The sequence below is a fragment of the Leptopilina heterotoma genome, unplaced genomic scaffold (genome assembly GCF_015476425.1).
Source record: "Leptopilina heterotoma isolate Lh14 unplaced genomic scaffold, ASM1547642v1 Lhet_15, whole genome shotgun sequence".
NCBI lineage: Eukaryota > Metazoa > Arthropoda > Insecta > Hymenoptera > Figitidae > Leptopilina > Leptopilina heterotoma.
In genome coordinates, this window is record NW_025110867.1 from 1,679,726 (window position 1) to 1,695,273 (window position 15,548).

Below are 15,548 nucleotides of genomic sequence, written 5' to 3' on the forward strand. Positions count from 1 at the left end.
ACAATTATTAGTGAGTAGATTTTATAAAATTAATCGAGACATCAAAAATGTCACTTTCAGAAGAATCACCCATATTCTAAAAATATATTAATACATGTGTCGAAAGACATTTTTTAAATTATTTTTTTAGATACTTGTAACCAGTGGTAGTTCTACATAGGAACTGAAAATAATTTTAATTATTACTATTCTTAGTTGTAAATATTGATAGTTTAAAATCTCGTGAATTAGAAAAAAGCATACATACTGCATACAAACATACTAAGCATACTACATATACAACTAGCATACATATACGTGCTAGCATATCTCTTATATTCTAAAAATATATTAATACATGTGTCGAAAGACATTTTTAAATTATTTTTTTAGATACTTGTAACCAGTGGTAGTTCTACATAGGAACTGAAAATAATTGAGGCCTTGGATCCAATAACTCGCCCGACGCTCGGAGGAACGCGCAACTGCCAGTCAGTGAGCAGTGAGCGCTTCTGGGCCACTCACTGCTACCCGACTGGTATTAGCGCGTGTCTTCGAGCGTCGGGCGAGTTATTGGATCCAAGGCCTCAATTTTAATTATTACTATTCTTAGTTGTAAATATTGATAGTTTAAAATCTCGTGAATTAGAAAAAATTGAAGTCTTAACTATTGTTAATTTCAATCAAAAGTAATGGTAAATAATAAAAACATTAAAAATTATTGCATTTTTCCACTGCAATAATCATTATAAGAAAGTTATTAAACAGATCTATGCCAATTACATACATAACATTTTTTACCAAAATTCGTTGAAAACTCTTCGAATTATCTTTCCACAATAAATTGAATCCACACACACAAATTTCTCAGCGTTTAAAATTTTTATTTTTCGTACACGCGATTTTATTTTATGAACTATAGAAAAATAATGTAAAGAGAGAAATGTTGTTAAAAAATTGTTTAATCTTTATAACTTTTCATTTTCTAAGGAGGTTTTTTCATTTTAAAAGTACATTAGTACTAGTATCGAAGCAAAAATTTGTTCATCAACCAAACATGGATTACCGTAGTAAATTTTTGGCAGCATTCGGCTTAATTTTGCTACTGTCAGTTGGGAAAATTTCAATCTTGACAGAAAACGATGTAAGTTGAACTTTATATATTTACAAATTAACAATATTAAAGTCCGTATTCCGTTTGCATATATATATATATATATATATATTTTGTCTGTTCACATTTAGTTTGTCTGTTCGCCGTTAGAAGGGACATAACGCCCCCCGCTGCGAGGGATACTTGGATTTGAGTCCCGAGCAACCTTCACAGCGGGGGTAAATATTTATTTAATAATACCCAATGGGAAAAAAACCATTGGCGCACTAATGGCCCAATAATGGGAGCCACCATTCCATTATTGTCCCATTATTGGCACCCAATAATGGACCACTAATGGTAAAATCGTGGGATGTCCACGCTGATGCCAATAATTGGCAAACCATTATTGGCACATTATTGGCTGCCATTAAAAAACCAATAATAAAAAAAAAAGTTTTATAATAAATTTATTTATTTAATAATTATTTTATTTATTATTATTATTATTTATTATTATTAAAAATATTAATTTTTTTAATTATTTATTTTATAGAAATGGTTATTATTTTCTATCACATCGAAATGTGAATAACCCTTTCGTTCAGAGTCTAAAAATTATTTACCTCACATCCATCAGTGCAAAAATAGGAGAGGACGGGCAGAATAAAATTTTACAAATATTTGTGAGAATGCTGCCTCCTTATATACTTTTCAAGTTTCATGTTAGTTGCGAGAGAGTTTTAAGCAACACCTCTTATGGGGCGTTGAGCGAACTACATACTTACTACATGATAATTTCTGCAGCGTCGGTAAGTAATTGTATGTAGTTCGCTCAACGCTCCGTAGCAGGTGTTGCATCAAACTCTCTCGCAACTAACATGAAACTTGAAAAGTATATAAGGAGGCAGCATTCTCACGAATATTTGTGGAATTTTATTCTGCCCGTCCTCTCCTATTTTTGCACTGATGGATGTGAGGTAAATAATTTTTAGACTCTGAACGAAAGGGTTATTCACATTTCGATGTGATAGAAAATAATAACCATTTCTAAAAAATAATTAATTAAAAAAATTAATATTTTTAATAATAATAAATAATAATAATAATAAATAAAATAATTATTAAATAAATAAATTTATTATATAATAAAATTTAATAAAAAAAATTTTTTTTATTATTGGTTTTTTAATGTCAGCAAATAATGTGCCAATAATGGTTGCCAATTATTGGCATCGGCGTGGACATCCCACGATTTTACCATTAGTGGTCCATTATTGGGTGCCAATAATAAACCTAAAGAAAACCAATGGCTTCCAATATTGGGCCATTAATGCACCAATGGTAGACTAATGGCTATTTCCCATTGGGTAGGTATGGTTTTTGGTAGAGTTAACTTTATTCTATGTATCTGGAAAAAATTATCCATTTCTTTAATTTTAACTTTTTTTTGGTAAACAACATATGTATAGAATCGTGAGAAAGTAAGGATTTTAAATATGTTAATGAAAAATAAAACATGTTACTATTTAAAAACTTCATATTTTATAGAAAAATTCATTAACAGTTTTTCTTAATGAGGGTTTAAGGGTCCGAGCGATCCCCGCTGTGAGGGTTGCTCGATACTCATATTGGTACTGCAAATAGTACTTAACATTTAACTTATATTAACGAAGTTTAGTTTAGTTTCATGAATTCAACATAGAATCAGAGCCGATCAAATGTTTTTAGAGGTGTCAGAAAAAAAACAGTCTTTGCTTTTTAAAGTTTTTTGATAATTATTTTTGAGCCTTAATTTATTTGGCTAACTTTTTTTATGCTATTGGATGTCCATTTTCGAAGTACATAATTATATAGTTTTGTCTGATTTAAAAAAGATTTAATTATATTCATTCTGAAATGTATGAGGAATACATTCGGGATAAAGCCGCTCACTTAGTTTTAAATTTAAAATTTAGAATAAAATAATAAAATTTATAACTTGTTAAAACCAAAATTAAAACTACATTTTACTTTTTCTTTATAAAATACAACATTATTTAAATCCATAGTTGTAATTCATGAAACTAAAAAAGATAAATCAAAAACTCTTTTTTTATAGAAATCATTAGCTATCAAATGATATAAATTAACTTGGATTTAGAGAATAATTTCCTAGATTTTTACCGATTTGAAAAAAAATGAGCGGGTTTACCCCAGTCTCCTCTATTTAATTAAATTATTTAATGCAAATATTGGATTATTTAATGCGAATAAAGTAGTTAACGAAAACAAATAAAAAAATATTTAGATAAAATAAGTCGGTTCCGTTGACGATGTAGTTTGTTTTTCCTATTTCTTTAGTACAGCAGAGTTAGGAGTCTTAGGCTTAATAAGTACTCCTAGGTATCGATCCCCGTAGATTTCAAATTTTAATTTTATTGCATTAACCCTTAAAGCGCACACTTACGAATCCATCTTTAAACCGCACACTGGGTGTGCGACTCCCGGGGACTTTTAAGTGTGTTCTTTAAGCTGGAATAGGATATTATCTTTTTGAAAAATTATCTTATATAGCTCAGTACATCTATTTTGAAGGAAAATAGGTTTCATAATGATTTATTCAATTTTAATAATTAAAAAAGAGTTTTTTAAAACTACTGAAATTACCTTAAACCAAAAACTGGATGTCAGACAAGTAGAAATTTTTCGCCGTCAACTTCATCAAGTTATCAAATACACAAAGACATTTGTCAGACTAATGTCACTCACGAAACATAAAGTTAAGTACAAAATATACTGTCGAATATCAACACATGTTCAATTTTTACGAATTTAAATGAGATATAAGAGTAAAAAGCTAGAATATGGGTGTCGCACACCCAGGGTGCGGTTTAAGAGTTAATGTTAATATTTCAAAGCATGTGAGTCCTTAGAAGCATTTGAGATAAATAATTAATTATTTTACCCAATTAATGGTATATTAGTAATGTATTTGGTAAAAATAACAATGTAATAGATAATAGACAAATAAAATATTTTATACAACTCAGGCGTATTATGGTCACTTTATCTACCTGTACAGGCGCGTACTAAGTTCCCCCTTATAACACAGCAGTCAATAAAGTAATTGCTTGACCCCCCTCCCCCTCATACTGTAAATAAAAGGTTCTAAATTAGAGCTGATTTTCGGTATTAAAATAGAACCAAATGACGATTTAGTACCCAAAATTGGTACTAAATTAGTACTTTTCTTTTTACAGTGCAAGAGGCTATACATGGTTTATGGATGGCCCCTTAGTGTTAAGACACGAAAATATCATGAATGACGCGCTTTTTGAATAAGCCATTTAAGCATTACAACCACTAACTATACAGATTTTAAATGAAGTGAAAATGTAGAGAAAATCTGTTTACATAGATTCATTGTATACATAACAACAAAACAGAATCACTTCAACTCACATCTTTAATAGATCATTTACAGGTTTTACAACATTTTGAAAGTTTCAAAATGAGAGACTCTAATTGAAAGAATTAATTAGCATATTTGTATGTTACGCATGCGCAAATAAAGACCAGTGAGATTTCTAGTTCAGTCCAAGAATTCATAATCACAAAACAGAAGAATTTTGTTTACATTCTGACGTATAGGGGAAACTGGGGCTAAACCGAACAAGTCAAATATTTCCGAAACCATGAAGAATTTCAAATAATGTTAATAACCTGTGAACGCGCTATTTCGTAAAGCATATATTTTATGAGGTTTTAGAGACATGTCATTTTTCTTGTAATAATAGTTGCCATTAATATATAAAAATGTCGTTTTTCGCAATAAAAGTAAAAAAAAATTTCAATTTTTTTGGGTTTTTATCGTTATAATTAAAGTGTTATCATATGGCCTTTTTTATTAGCTGAAGGTGTACTGAGTTTAGTAGAAAAAAAGTTTAATGGAAAACGTTAGGAAGAAAAAATTTATTGCAGATTAATTATTAGATGACGGTGTGGGGCTAAATCAGAACTTACATTTCTAAAATTTAAAATGGAAAATCTAATATGGAGGCAGAATGTTACATTATCTCCGATTTGCTTAAAATTTGTTACTCAGGGGTTTTTAGGGTCGCTGATTATGAATTCAAGGCTGGATTTAAAAAATACTCAGTGGGGAGAGAGATGGGGTGGCTTAAATAATTTTGTTAGAAATTTCTGCTAAATGAAGTTTCTTTTTATTATTTTTGTTTTGCGGTGACCAAAATTGTAGTGAACTGGATCATGTGAAACAAAAAATGTCAATAGATTTAGTTAAATAACACTGTAAACTAGTCTTTAATCAAAGGATTTATTAAAGTATGCATTTTTGAGAAAATGACTGACAATCAAAATTCGTGTTTTGATTTTCACTAAAGAAACGGCCGTTGTTTTCGTCTATAAAACAACCATTTTCTATCGAAAAAAATCGAACGATTAAAGACTACATTTATATCTATTGAATAAGCCTGACAAATTTCAGAAAGATCGGTTCAGTAGATTTCAAGTTATTTTGGTCACCGAATTAAAAAATGCCATTTCGAGAAAAACGCATTTAATATTTTAACTTCAGTTTACAGTAGTAAGAAATTTTTTTTAAAAATCTATTTCGTGTCCAGATAGTACGTCTTCACATTGTTTAAGTAAAGTTTCTTTACTCAGATCAGTGTTTATATAGGTATGGATAGAGTTCAAAACATTTGTTGGTAGTGGTTTATAATTATGCTAGGCAATCGTCAACGTAACGGATTTTGTTCTTTTAATAATGTTCATATCTTAGTAAATTTTTTTCGGATCGACTTGAAACTTGAAGGACGTATTAATAGATGGTTATGCTTCAAAAATAGGCAAAAAAATTCGTAAAATTTAAAAGTTACAAGTGGGAGTAACCCCTTAAGAATAATTAAACTTATTATGAGAAACATAAATTTAACACTCCTCAGGTTAAGTTCTAAACAGAAGAATGTCAACTTTTGAAGTTTAAAACTCCTCAGGGTGAATTTGATTATTCTTTTTCATTTTTCTCCGTGTGGAATAAATATAAAGTAAATTCAATAAATCATCCATCATATGCATAACTGTTGAAGAAAGATTATTATTTGAATATATTTTATTATTTAAAACACCTTGACATTGCGTCAATTTTCAAGTTTTTTGAAAATTAAAATTTTTTAAATGCTGTAAAACATGCACATGATCTAATAAAGATGTGAATTAAAGTGGTTCTGATTTGTAGTTATGTATACAATAAATCTTTGTAAACAGATATTCTCTACATTTTCACTTCATTTAAAATCTGTTCCTGACCACCGTGACTAGCCTTGCCCCATCCTCCCCTACTGTATCTTTTGGACGTTTATAAGAAAATGTTTAATTTTAACACAGCAATTCTTTTAACGTTTAACATGTTTCTTAGAATTGTTAAAATTTCGACCTCCATTCTTACATTTGTGTTACGCTATCAGATTAAATTTTTTAAATATTATAAAAAAAGAATAAAAGAGTGACGCTAAATTTAGCCCATTTTTCGGACCGCGAAATTTTCAATCAAACATATTCTAAAATGCGCCGTATAAAGGAATATTAATTTCATAACCATTTTGAGTGGAGCATATCCTTTGTTTTTCGGATATAGTGTTAAAATGGGGGTTTAGAGGGGTTAAAAGGGGTTAAAATACCAAAAATTAAATATGCTTAGATTCGCTGGAAACTGGTTACTCGGGGGTTTTCGGGGTCGCTGATTACGAATTCAATGTCAGTTTTTCAAAATTCAAAATGGTGGATCCAATATGGCGGACGACATTTTCTAAAATTGATCAGATTCGCTTGAAATTAATTACTCAGGGGTTTTCGGGGTCGCTGATTACGAATCCAATATCAGTTTTTCAAAATTCAAAATGGCGGATCCATTATGGCGGATGACTTTTTTGAAAATCACATCTTATTGACATTTTGAATTATGAAAAACTGACATCGGATATGTAATCAGAGATCTCGAAAACCCCTGAATAACAAGTTTCAAGCAATAAGATGTAATTTTTAAAAAAGTCATCCGCCATAATGGATCCGCCATTTTGAATTTTGAAAAACTGATATTGGATTCGTAATCAGCAACCCCGAAAACCCCTGAGTAATTAATTTTAAGCGAATTTGATCAATTTTAGAAAATGTCGTCCGCCATTTTGTATCCGCCATTTTGAATTTTGAAAAACTGACATTGAATTCGTAATCAGCGACCCCGAAAACCCCCGAGTAACCAGTTTCCAGCGAATCTGAGCATATTTAATTTTTGGTATTTTAACCCCTTTTAACCCCTCTAAACCCCCATTTTAACACTATATCCAAAAAACAAAGGATATGCTACACTCAAAATGGTTATGAAATTAATATCCCTTTATACGGCGCATTTTAGAATATGTTTGATTGAAAAATTTGCGGTCCGAAAAATGGGCTAAAAAACAGGTGTTTTTAGCGTCACTCTTAGTGTGAAAAATACTTAATTTAAGTATTATTGTTTCTGTTTGACGATAACTGTTACTATTTAGAAATATGATACAAACCTATTTAAAAAAAAGTTTTATGAGTTATTATGATTTGTTTAATTTACGAAGTAGACAGAAAATTTTCCAATAATTGTTAAGTAATTATTATATAAGACTATGTTAAAATTATGCATAATTTGTTAATCTTTTTTTTAAATGATATTGAATACATTGGGCACAATTAATTAAAATTATTGCAACATTTATTTATTTTCTTACATTATTTTTTAAGGTAATCAGCATTTTCATGTTATGGCAGTTGCGCCCAGCAAGTATTTGTTTTAGCTAGTTCTATATTATTATAAGACTTATTTTCGAATTAGAGTGTTTTGATCGGATATTATTCGGATTGCTGCTGACTATTACCGGATTCTTCGCATAAAGATTTTGGATTGTTTCATATTTGTTTCGGATTGAATCTTTTAACTCGATTAAATTCGGATTATTGCCGACTGATTTCGTATTCTTTACATATTGATTTCGGATTATTCCGCATTTATTGTAGATGGATTTTTTAACGGACATAATTTTTTATTGTTGCGGAATAATTACGGACTTAATTCATAGACATTCAAGATTACATTTTTCGTACAATTTTCGGAATAATCCGTATTAATCTGTCCGTATTTAATCCGGAATTAGTCCGAAATTTTTACCAACATATTTCCTTCCAAAAACTGTGAGAATCAATCATACACGAAATTATTTTAATAGTTTTTCTAGAAAAAATTAGTGACTATTAAAATTGTAAAAAAAACTTTTTTATCCCACATGCACAAAAACGGCGCTTTCTGATAGCAGCCGACAGGGAGGAAAGTCATTCATTTCTTCGACCGTATGAAAATGGCGGCCGTGTTCTCCCAAGGGCAAGAAAATTAGCTGTTCACATGCATTTTTCTTGCCCAAGGGAGAAATCGGCCGCCATTTTCATACAAATCGAACAAGTGAATGACTTTTACTCCCTGTCGTCTGCTATCTGAAATCGCCGCTTTTGTGCATTAGGAATAAAAAATATCGTAAGTAACACGAGAATAAAGGCAGCCAATTTCTTTACGATGATTTTTGTGACACTCGTTCCGGTCTCGGGGCGCCTACGGCGCCCTCGACCTCCACTCGTGTCACAAAAATCACCGTAAAGAAATGGCTGCCTTTCTCCTCTTGTTGCTTAATATACTATACTTCAATAGTCTAATCATAACTTTTATATTATACATTTCCTATTTCTCTTATTTTTTTATTTATAAATCTGGTAAATAATATTTTCGTAAATAAAGAAACTTTAAAGAAAAAAAACATTTTAGATTACTTTTGGGTCAAATTTTTGCAAAAATATCAATGGGTCCGTCAATTTTTCTGAAACTTGGTGTAAAGGTAGTGTTGTGTAAGAAAAGAAAGAGGATAAAAATGTTTCTAAAATTTTGGTTTTTACTGGACATTAACCCTTGTGTCCATACCCAACAAATTCTACGTTGTCTCGCACCCGCGGTACCCGGGTACCCACTAAAGCAAAAAATTTATCAAAAATAATCTGACCAGCAGAACCAGAGGTATTTTGTCTCAGCGCTCCAGATCTTCGATATTTATGTTAAATATAAGCAATTTCTTCAATAAAAAAATTTTTTTTGTTATAAATAAATAAGAAATTAGTTTAAACTATAGATATTCAGTGTCAGCACTCTGGGTGGCTGAGAGAAATTGTTTAAAAATTCATTAAATTCACTTGAAATCTGTTACTCGGAGATTTTCGGGGTCGCTGATTACGAATATGATGTCAGACTTTTAAAATTCAAAATGGCAGATCCAATATGGCGGACAAAAATTTAAAAATTTCATTAGATTCACTTGAAATTTGTTACTCGGGAGTTTTCGGGGTCGCTGATTACGAATCTGATATCAGATTTTAAAAATTCAAAATGGCGGATCCAATATGGCAGACGAAATTTTTAAAATTTCATTAGATTCACTTGAAATCTGTTACTCGGGGGTTTTTACGGTCGCTGAAAACGAATATGGGGTCAGTTTTTAAAAATTCAAAATGTCGGATCCAATATTAGTAAACGCCATATTGGATCCTCCATTTTGAATTTTCAAAAACTGACATCATATTCGTAATCAGCGACCCAAAAAACCCCCGAGTAACAAATTTGAAGTGGATCTAATGACATTTTAAAAATGTCGTCCGCCATTTTGAATTTTCAAAATCTGACATCATATTCGTAATCAGCGACCTCAAAAACCCCCGAGTTACAAATTTCAATTGAATCTAATGAATTTTTAAACAATTTGTCTCAGCCACCCAGAGTGCTGACATTGGATACCTATAGTTTAAACTAATTTTTTATTTATTTATAACAAACAAACAAAATTTTTTTTTGAAAAAATTGCTTTTATTTAACATAAATATCGTAGATCTGAAGCGCTGAGACGAAAATTTAATATTTACGTGAGTTAAATAAAAAAATGTGTAGTCGTGGGTACCCGGGTATGAACACAAGGGTTAAAATCAATTTTGTTTGTTTAACTATGTTTTTTTCATGTTTTAAAATTTTTTAATAAAAGTTTTTTCATATTTAAATATGGTTTTCCATATAATAAACCATATGATTTTTCATAAGTAGTAATTATGAATAGGACAAAATTTTTTTTCCTCTTTCTTCTCTTATACAACACTACATTTACATTAGGTTTCAGAAAATTCGACGAACCTATTGCCAACATTGATATTTTTGAGAAAATTTGTCACTTTAATAATTTAAAAAAATATTTTTTCATAGGTAATATTATAACTTCACATGTAGAATATTTGCATTTTGCAAATGTTTTTCTCTTAAATGATATTAAAGAAGAGTATAGTGGTATATTGTCCATCAAGAATTTGTTTGCAAAAAAATTATTTTTTCTTGAAGGAATAAGCTCCAAAAATTCGGAAATGTTTTTCAAAGTAGCCATTTTACAGGTAGAAAAAAAGGAAAGAAACCAATCATTGTCTGATGATGATATCTGTACTTTTTACGATTATTCCTTTCTAATTGATCATTTGCTATTCCAAAAAACTTATAAACCATTAATAGTAATCATTGCACGTCAATTTGCTGACGGAATAAACAGAGCAACAAATATATCTCAGAGCAAAAGAATATTAGACGTTGAAGAAATTAAAAACAACAATTATTTAAAAAATATGTATAAACTGATAAAGGAAAATTTTTATCTATATGAAGCTTACAATATATACTACTTTGTTTATCCAGTAAAAATTCTAGACAGTTTTTTCACCATTTACTGTCAAAAAATGTTATTAAGCGATCAGTTGGGTGTTACCTTTGATTTTGTTAACGTAAAGAAAGAGTATCCTTTTTATGAAGATATTTTAGTTCCTCTAAAAACAAGTTACACCAATTGCCCTCTGGTAGAATACGTTAACAAAAAACTACAGACAGGTGAGAGTTTCTCTGAATTATTCATATTGCGAGAACAATTGTTTAGAGAAAAAACAAAGTACATATCCCTAAAAGCATTCGACAATGATTACGCTTGCGATTCAATTGGATTTAATATTAATTCTGAGAGCGAAAATTTTTTAATGCATTTTAACTTATTACTGAAACAAATTAAGAAGAATAATAACAATTCTGATGAAAGTAAAAAGAAAAGTATTTTCGAAAGAAGTCTAAAGTGCTTCAAGTCGAGACATCTATTTGTTACAAAAGAAATTTTTAACGACGATATTCAGGAAAAGAATCTAAAGCACCCATTTACTGGAATTAATTATTTAAACTGGATTAACGAAACTGTATTTACACTGAATGCGAATGATACCTCATTTGGCAATATTTGCAAAGATGAACACAAAATATACATATTTAATTTATTTTGTTTTATAAAAGATGTATCTGATATTACATCCTATAACATATCTACGTGGACAGATACCCTACAACAATTTGTCGCTAAATCATTGGTAAAAAATGTGAAGTGGTTAAACAAATTGATGTTATTCTATCAATATGAATATTTAATTAAAACTGATGATATTTGAATCCAATTTGAAAATTTGAAAAAAGAAATTCCAAATGAAAATGGGAATTGGATGAGTGTAATGAGTACTGCTTACAACTTGGTTTCAAATTTGATGGCAAGTAGTTTATTATAGTTAATAAATAATCTCCCTCCATATATGTATAAAAAAAATTTTTTTTTAGAAAAAAGTCGGGCAAAGTATACAGCTTATCTGTAGTAAACGTAAACTTAAACATAAAAATTTATTGCATATTATACAAATTTGTCTAACAATGTTGTGATTTCAAATTGAACTTGGATATTACAAAATGTCGTTAGTAATAAATTTTCTTATATTAAAAAAGTAGTGAAAATATGATTTTTAATTAAAAATTAAATTGATTTCATTATAATAATTAAAAAATTGACTTTTTTATAGAAACAATTTTGCTGTATTTGCAATGATTTACTATTTGATAAAAAATACTGAATAAATATTCATACATATTTTTTTTTGTCGAAAAAAAAGTTTTTTTCTTCAAAAGAACCGGGAAAAAATATTCAAAACGTATTGAGAAATATAATACACAATTATTAATTTTAAATATTTGTTTCTATAGAGAAAAAATAATAGTATGAAGCCTTTGTTAAGTTCGCCCTGTTTATTTTACAATTATGTGGACACAATTAATGCCTTACTTCCTGAGATGGAACTCAAGAAATTAGTAATAATCGTAGCTGATAGTATGCTGACAGGAGTACGGAAAACTGCTTTTATTGCAGACAGACGAGTAGCACCAAAAATAAAAAGAGAAGATCTTCATTATACAAAACAGTTTGTGTATGATGAAATAATGAAACATTTTTATCTACTTCAATACAATGATACTTATTATTATGTTTATCCACTAACCATTAATAGATATGTCAACGTGTTGATCACCCATTTCGAGTACAGGGTAATTAAAAATTATTCTAAACTTTTGTTTTATTATGTAAACTTTTCCAAACATTTTCCCCCTAATGAATTTATTAGCATTGGTTATAATGACTCAGTAATTCCCGCTCTACCAGACAACTGTCACTTATTTACAACAAACTGTACGAACCGTTTTTTAAGTCCCATATATTTAATTGATCTGCATCAAGAATTTCACAGACGATATTCAAAATATTTTTCAGTATACGCCACTTTTTACAAAAGTTTCACAGAATTTATTAATAATCCCTATTCACAATATGAAGGAAATCATACGATTGAATATGCACAGAAGTTTTACAATTTTTTAGAAACGCAACCAATTACTTACTATACACATTATTTATTTAATGATTTACCGTGCTCATCTTTGCAGGAAATAAATAAAAGAATTAACATTGATTTCAGCATAACTGAAATAGAAGATTTTTATCGTATTTTATTTCTCATACAATCTGCTTATAATAACATAACATCAATAAATATCACAGACAATGATAGTTTAAAATATTTTTGTATGAATTCGAATATTTTTCAGTTCATTAAACTCTTTTGCTTTTGGAAAATAAATTATCTTGAAGGTATGCTAAAACATATAGATACGAAATCGTTTTATTTTGAGTATATCAAATTGTATGCTGAAGAGGAGAAAAATGTTATTACTGAATATTTGTCAAAAACATTAAATTGGATGCACGAAATGTTAAAGTTTGATTATTACGATATGTATAATGAAGGTACAATTTTAAGACAATCAAAACTTTCATACTCGAAAATACCAAAAATTATCACAAATGGTGCTGATTCGTTAGACAAATTCTATTTAGTAATAAGAGAAACTGCATTTTATCGAGGATGTAAAAATTATTTGATATTGAAATAGTATATTTCGTAACAACTGCTAGCACTAGTTACGAACGATATTTTTCATAACAAGGTGCAAAAAAGTGCCCTTTTTTACACCGCGTTATAAAAAATTAGATATAATATTAACATATGTAAATAACTATTTCATGTGTTTTGTTCTATTGAAATATGAAATACTTATTTACATGTTAAGTACATAATTATATTGATCAGTTCTTTGACAAAATAAAAACATCTATGACAATACATTGACTCTGTTCTACAAAATAATCATCACCATCTATATAAATAATTATTTTTTTATTAAAACCGACCGTATCGTAATGAATAATTTGTCTTTATTTAAAAAACAAGAGAAACAATTTCGCTTTTCACTTAGATTAATCTACTAAGTTTAATGTAATTCTGATATGCACTCCTAAGTAACTGTTGTAATGTAATTAATTATAATTTAAACAATAAAAAATGTATGATTAACCCTCCATCCGTCGCATCTTTTTTTGTAACGCGATCCGTCGCAGGTGAGCAAACTGCTCACCATCATAAATTAGTCCAAAATTGTTGTAAAATGACAAATTTTTTTGGAATGTTCATTAGAATTTCTAAACAACTTATTAGAAGTAAAATTAACTTTCATTTTCAGCTAATTATTTAAATAAGAAATTAATGACAAATGAAATTTGTTTCACGCAGATGAATGAATAGGTAAATATGTTTACAATAACAAGTTTGTGCAGGTTAAGAATTTAAAATAAGCACAAATTCTATCAACTTATAAATAACATGATTGAGACTTAACATAACCAAAATACCATATTTACAAATTTCATGAAAAATTTCATCAATCATAAATTTCATGATTTGAAACTTTGAAAACGAAAGTTTCAACGGCGTATTACTAGTGTTGCATAACTCCCCACCTTTTTCTGAAAGGTCAAAAAACAGTGTTTTTGAAAAACAAGCAAGAGTCAGTTTTGAATTTTAATGAATAAATCATGCCAAAAGATATGTTAGTAAATGTACTAAAAGCTGTATATGACAGAATTCGATAAAAAAAATTTCTATAGTATTTTTGACCCGAAAACAAAACCCGTTGTACAACTACCCATTCTCCCCTATATATATATACCCAATCAGCACATAAGCTTGCCACAAACTTGCATTAAACTTGCTGTGCAAGGTGTGTAAGCTTACAGCGCAAGCTCGTGACAAGTTTGTGACAAGTAACAAAATGTCCTATTGCTGCAAGCTTACACTGCAATCTTGCTACAAGATTATGATTTAAGCTTGCTGCAAGCTTGTGAGGCAAGTTTTCGACAAGCTTATTTGGCAAACTTGCTACAAGTTTGTAGTGTAAGTTTGTAGTAAGCTTATTGCAAGCTTGCTGCACAAGTATATACAATTTAATTGAATCAATTTTAATTTTTTCTGGAGATTTTCTTATAAATTTCAAAATATACACTCAGCAACATATCCAGGTGGCAAAGAAATTTAGTGCGCAGCCGTAAATGCCATAGAATTCAACTGCGCATCGTGTCAAGTTTTTTAATTTATCCGGCAGCTTGCAGCAACTTTGTAGCAAGTTTATCCGGCAAACTTGTAGCAAGTTTTCCAAATAAGCTTGTCGAAAACTTGCCTCACAAGCTTGCAGCAAGCTTATATCATAATCTTGTAGCAAGATTGCAGTGTAAGCTTGCAGCAATAGGACATTTTGTTACTTGCCACAAACTTGTCACGAGCTTGCTCTGTAAGCTTGCACACCTTGCACAGCAAGCTTAATGCAAGTTTGTGGCAAGCTTATGTGCTGATTGGGTATATATATATTTTAAAATTTTTACACTTGAAATTTATGATTATAGACATATCGAATATAATTTTCCAAATTGGTTCGATTTTAATTTAATTGTAAGAATTTAGATAATATTTCCAAGCTTGAGTACTTAGAATGCAAAATCGATAAATTTGGTATTTGGACTTATTAATACTTAATTATTTGACGCAATTAAATGGATATTAGTCTTAAATAAAAATAATTAATTATGAAGAATAATGGCATATTTGATACAAATAAATATTTAGTTAT

General features: G+C 29.4%; 1 protein-coding gene across 4 annotated transcripts; it reads left to right on the forward strand.

Moving 5' to 3' along the window:
• Window positions 1–498: 498 nt before the first annotated feature.
• On the forward strand, window positions 499–14,604 carry LOC122498506. Of its 4 annotated transcripts, none has more exons than XM_043606269.1 (4): window positions 499–674; window positions 970–1,123; window positions 10,577–11,755; window positions 12,240–14,604. In XM_043606269.1, exons 3-4 carry the CDS (start codon window positions 11,711–11,713, stop codon window positions 13,479–13,481), a joined length of 1,287 nt encoding a protein of 428 aa, XP_043462204.1. In that variant the 5' UTR covers window positions 499–674; window positions 970–1,123; window positions 10,577–11,710; the 3' UTR covers window positions 13,482–14,604. The 4 variants fall into 4 exon arrangements, with proteins under 4 accessions (XP_043462204.1, XP_043462205.1, XP_043462206.1 ...); XM_043606270.1 differs by having other exon boundaries at window positions 499–668; XM_043606271.1 differs by lacking the exon at window positions 12,240–14,604.
• Window positions 14,605–15,548: the final 944 nt, after the last annotated feature.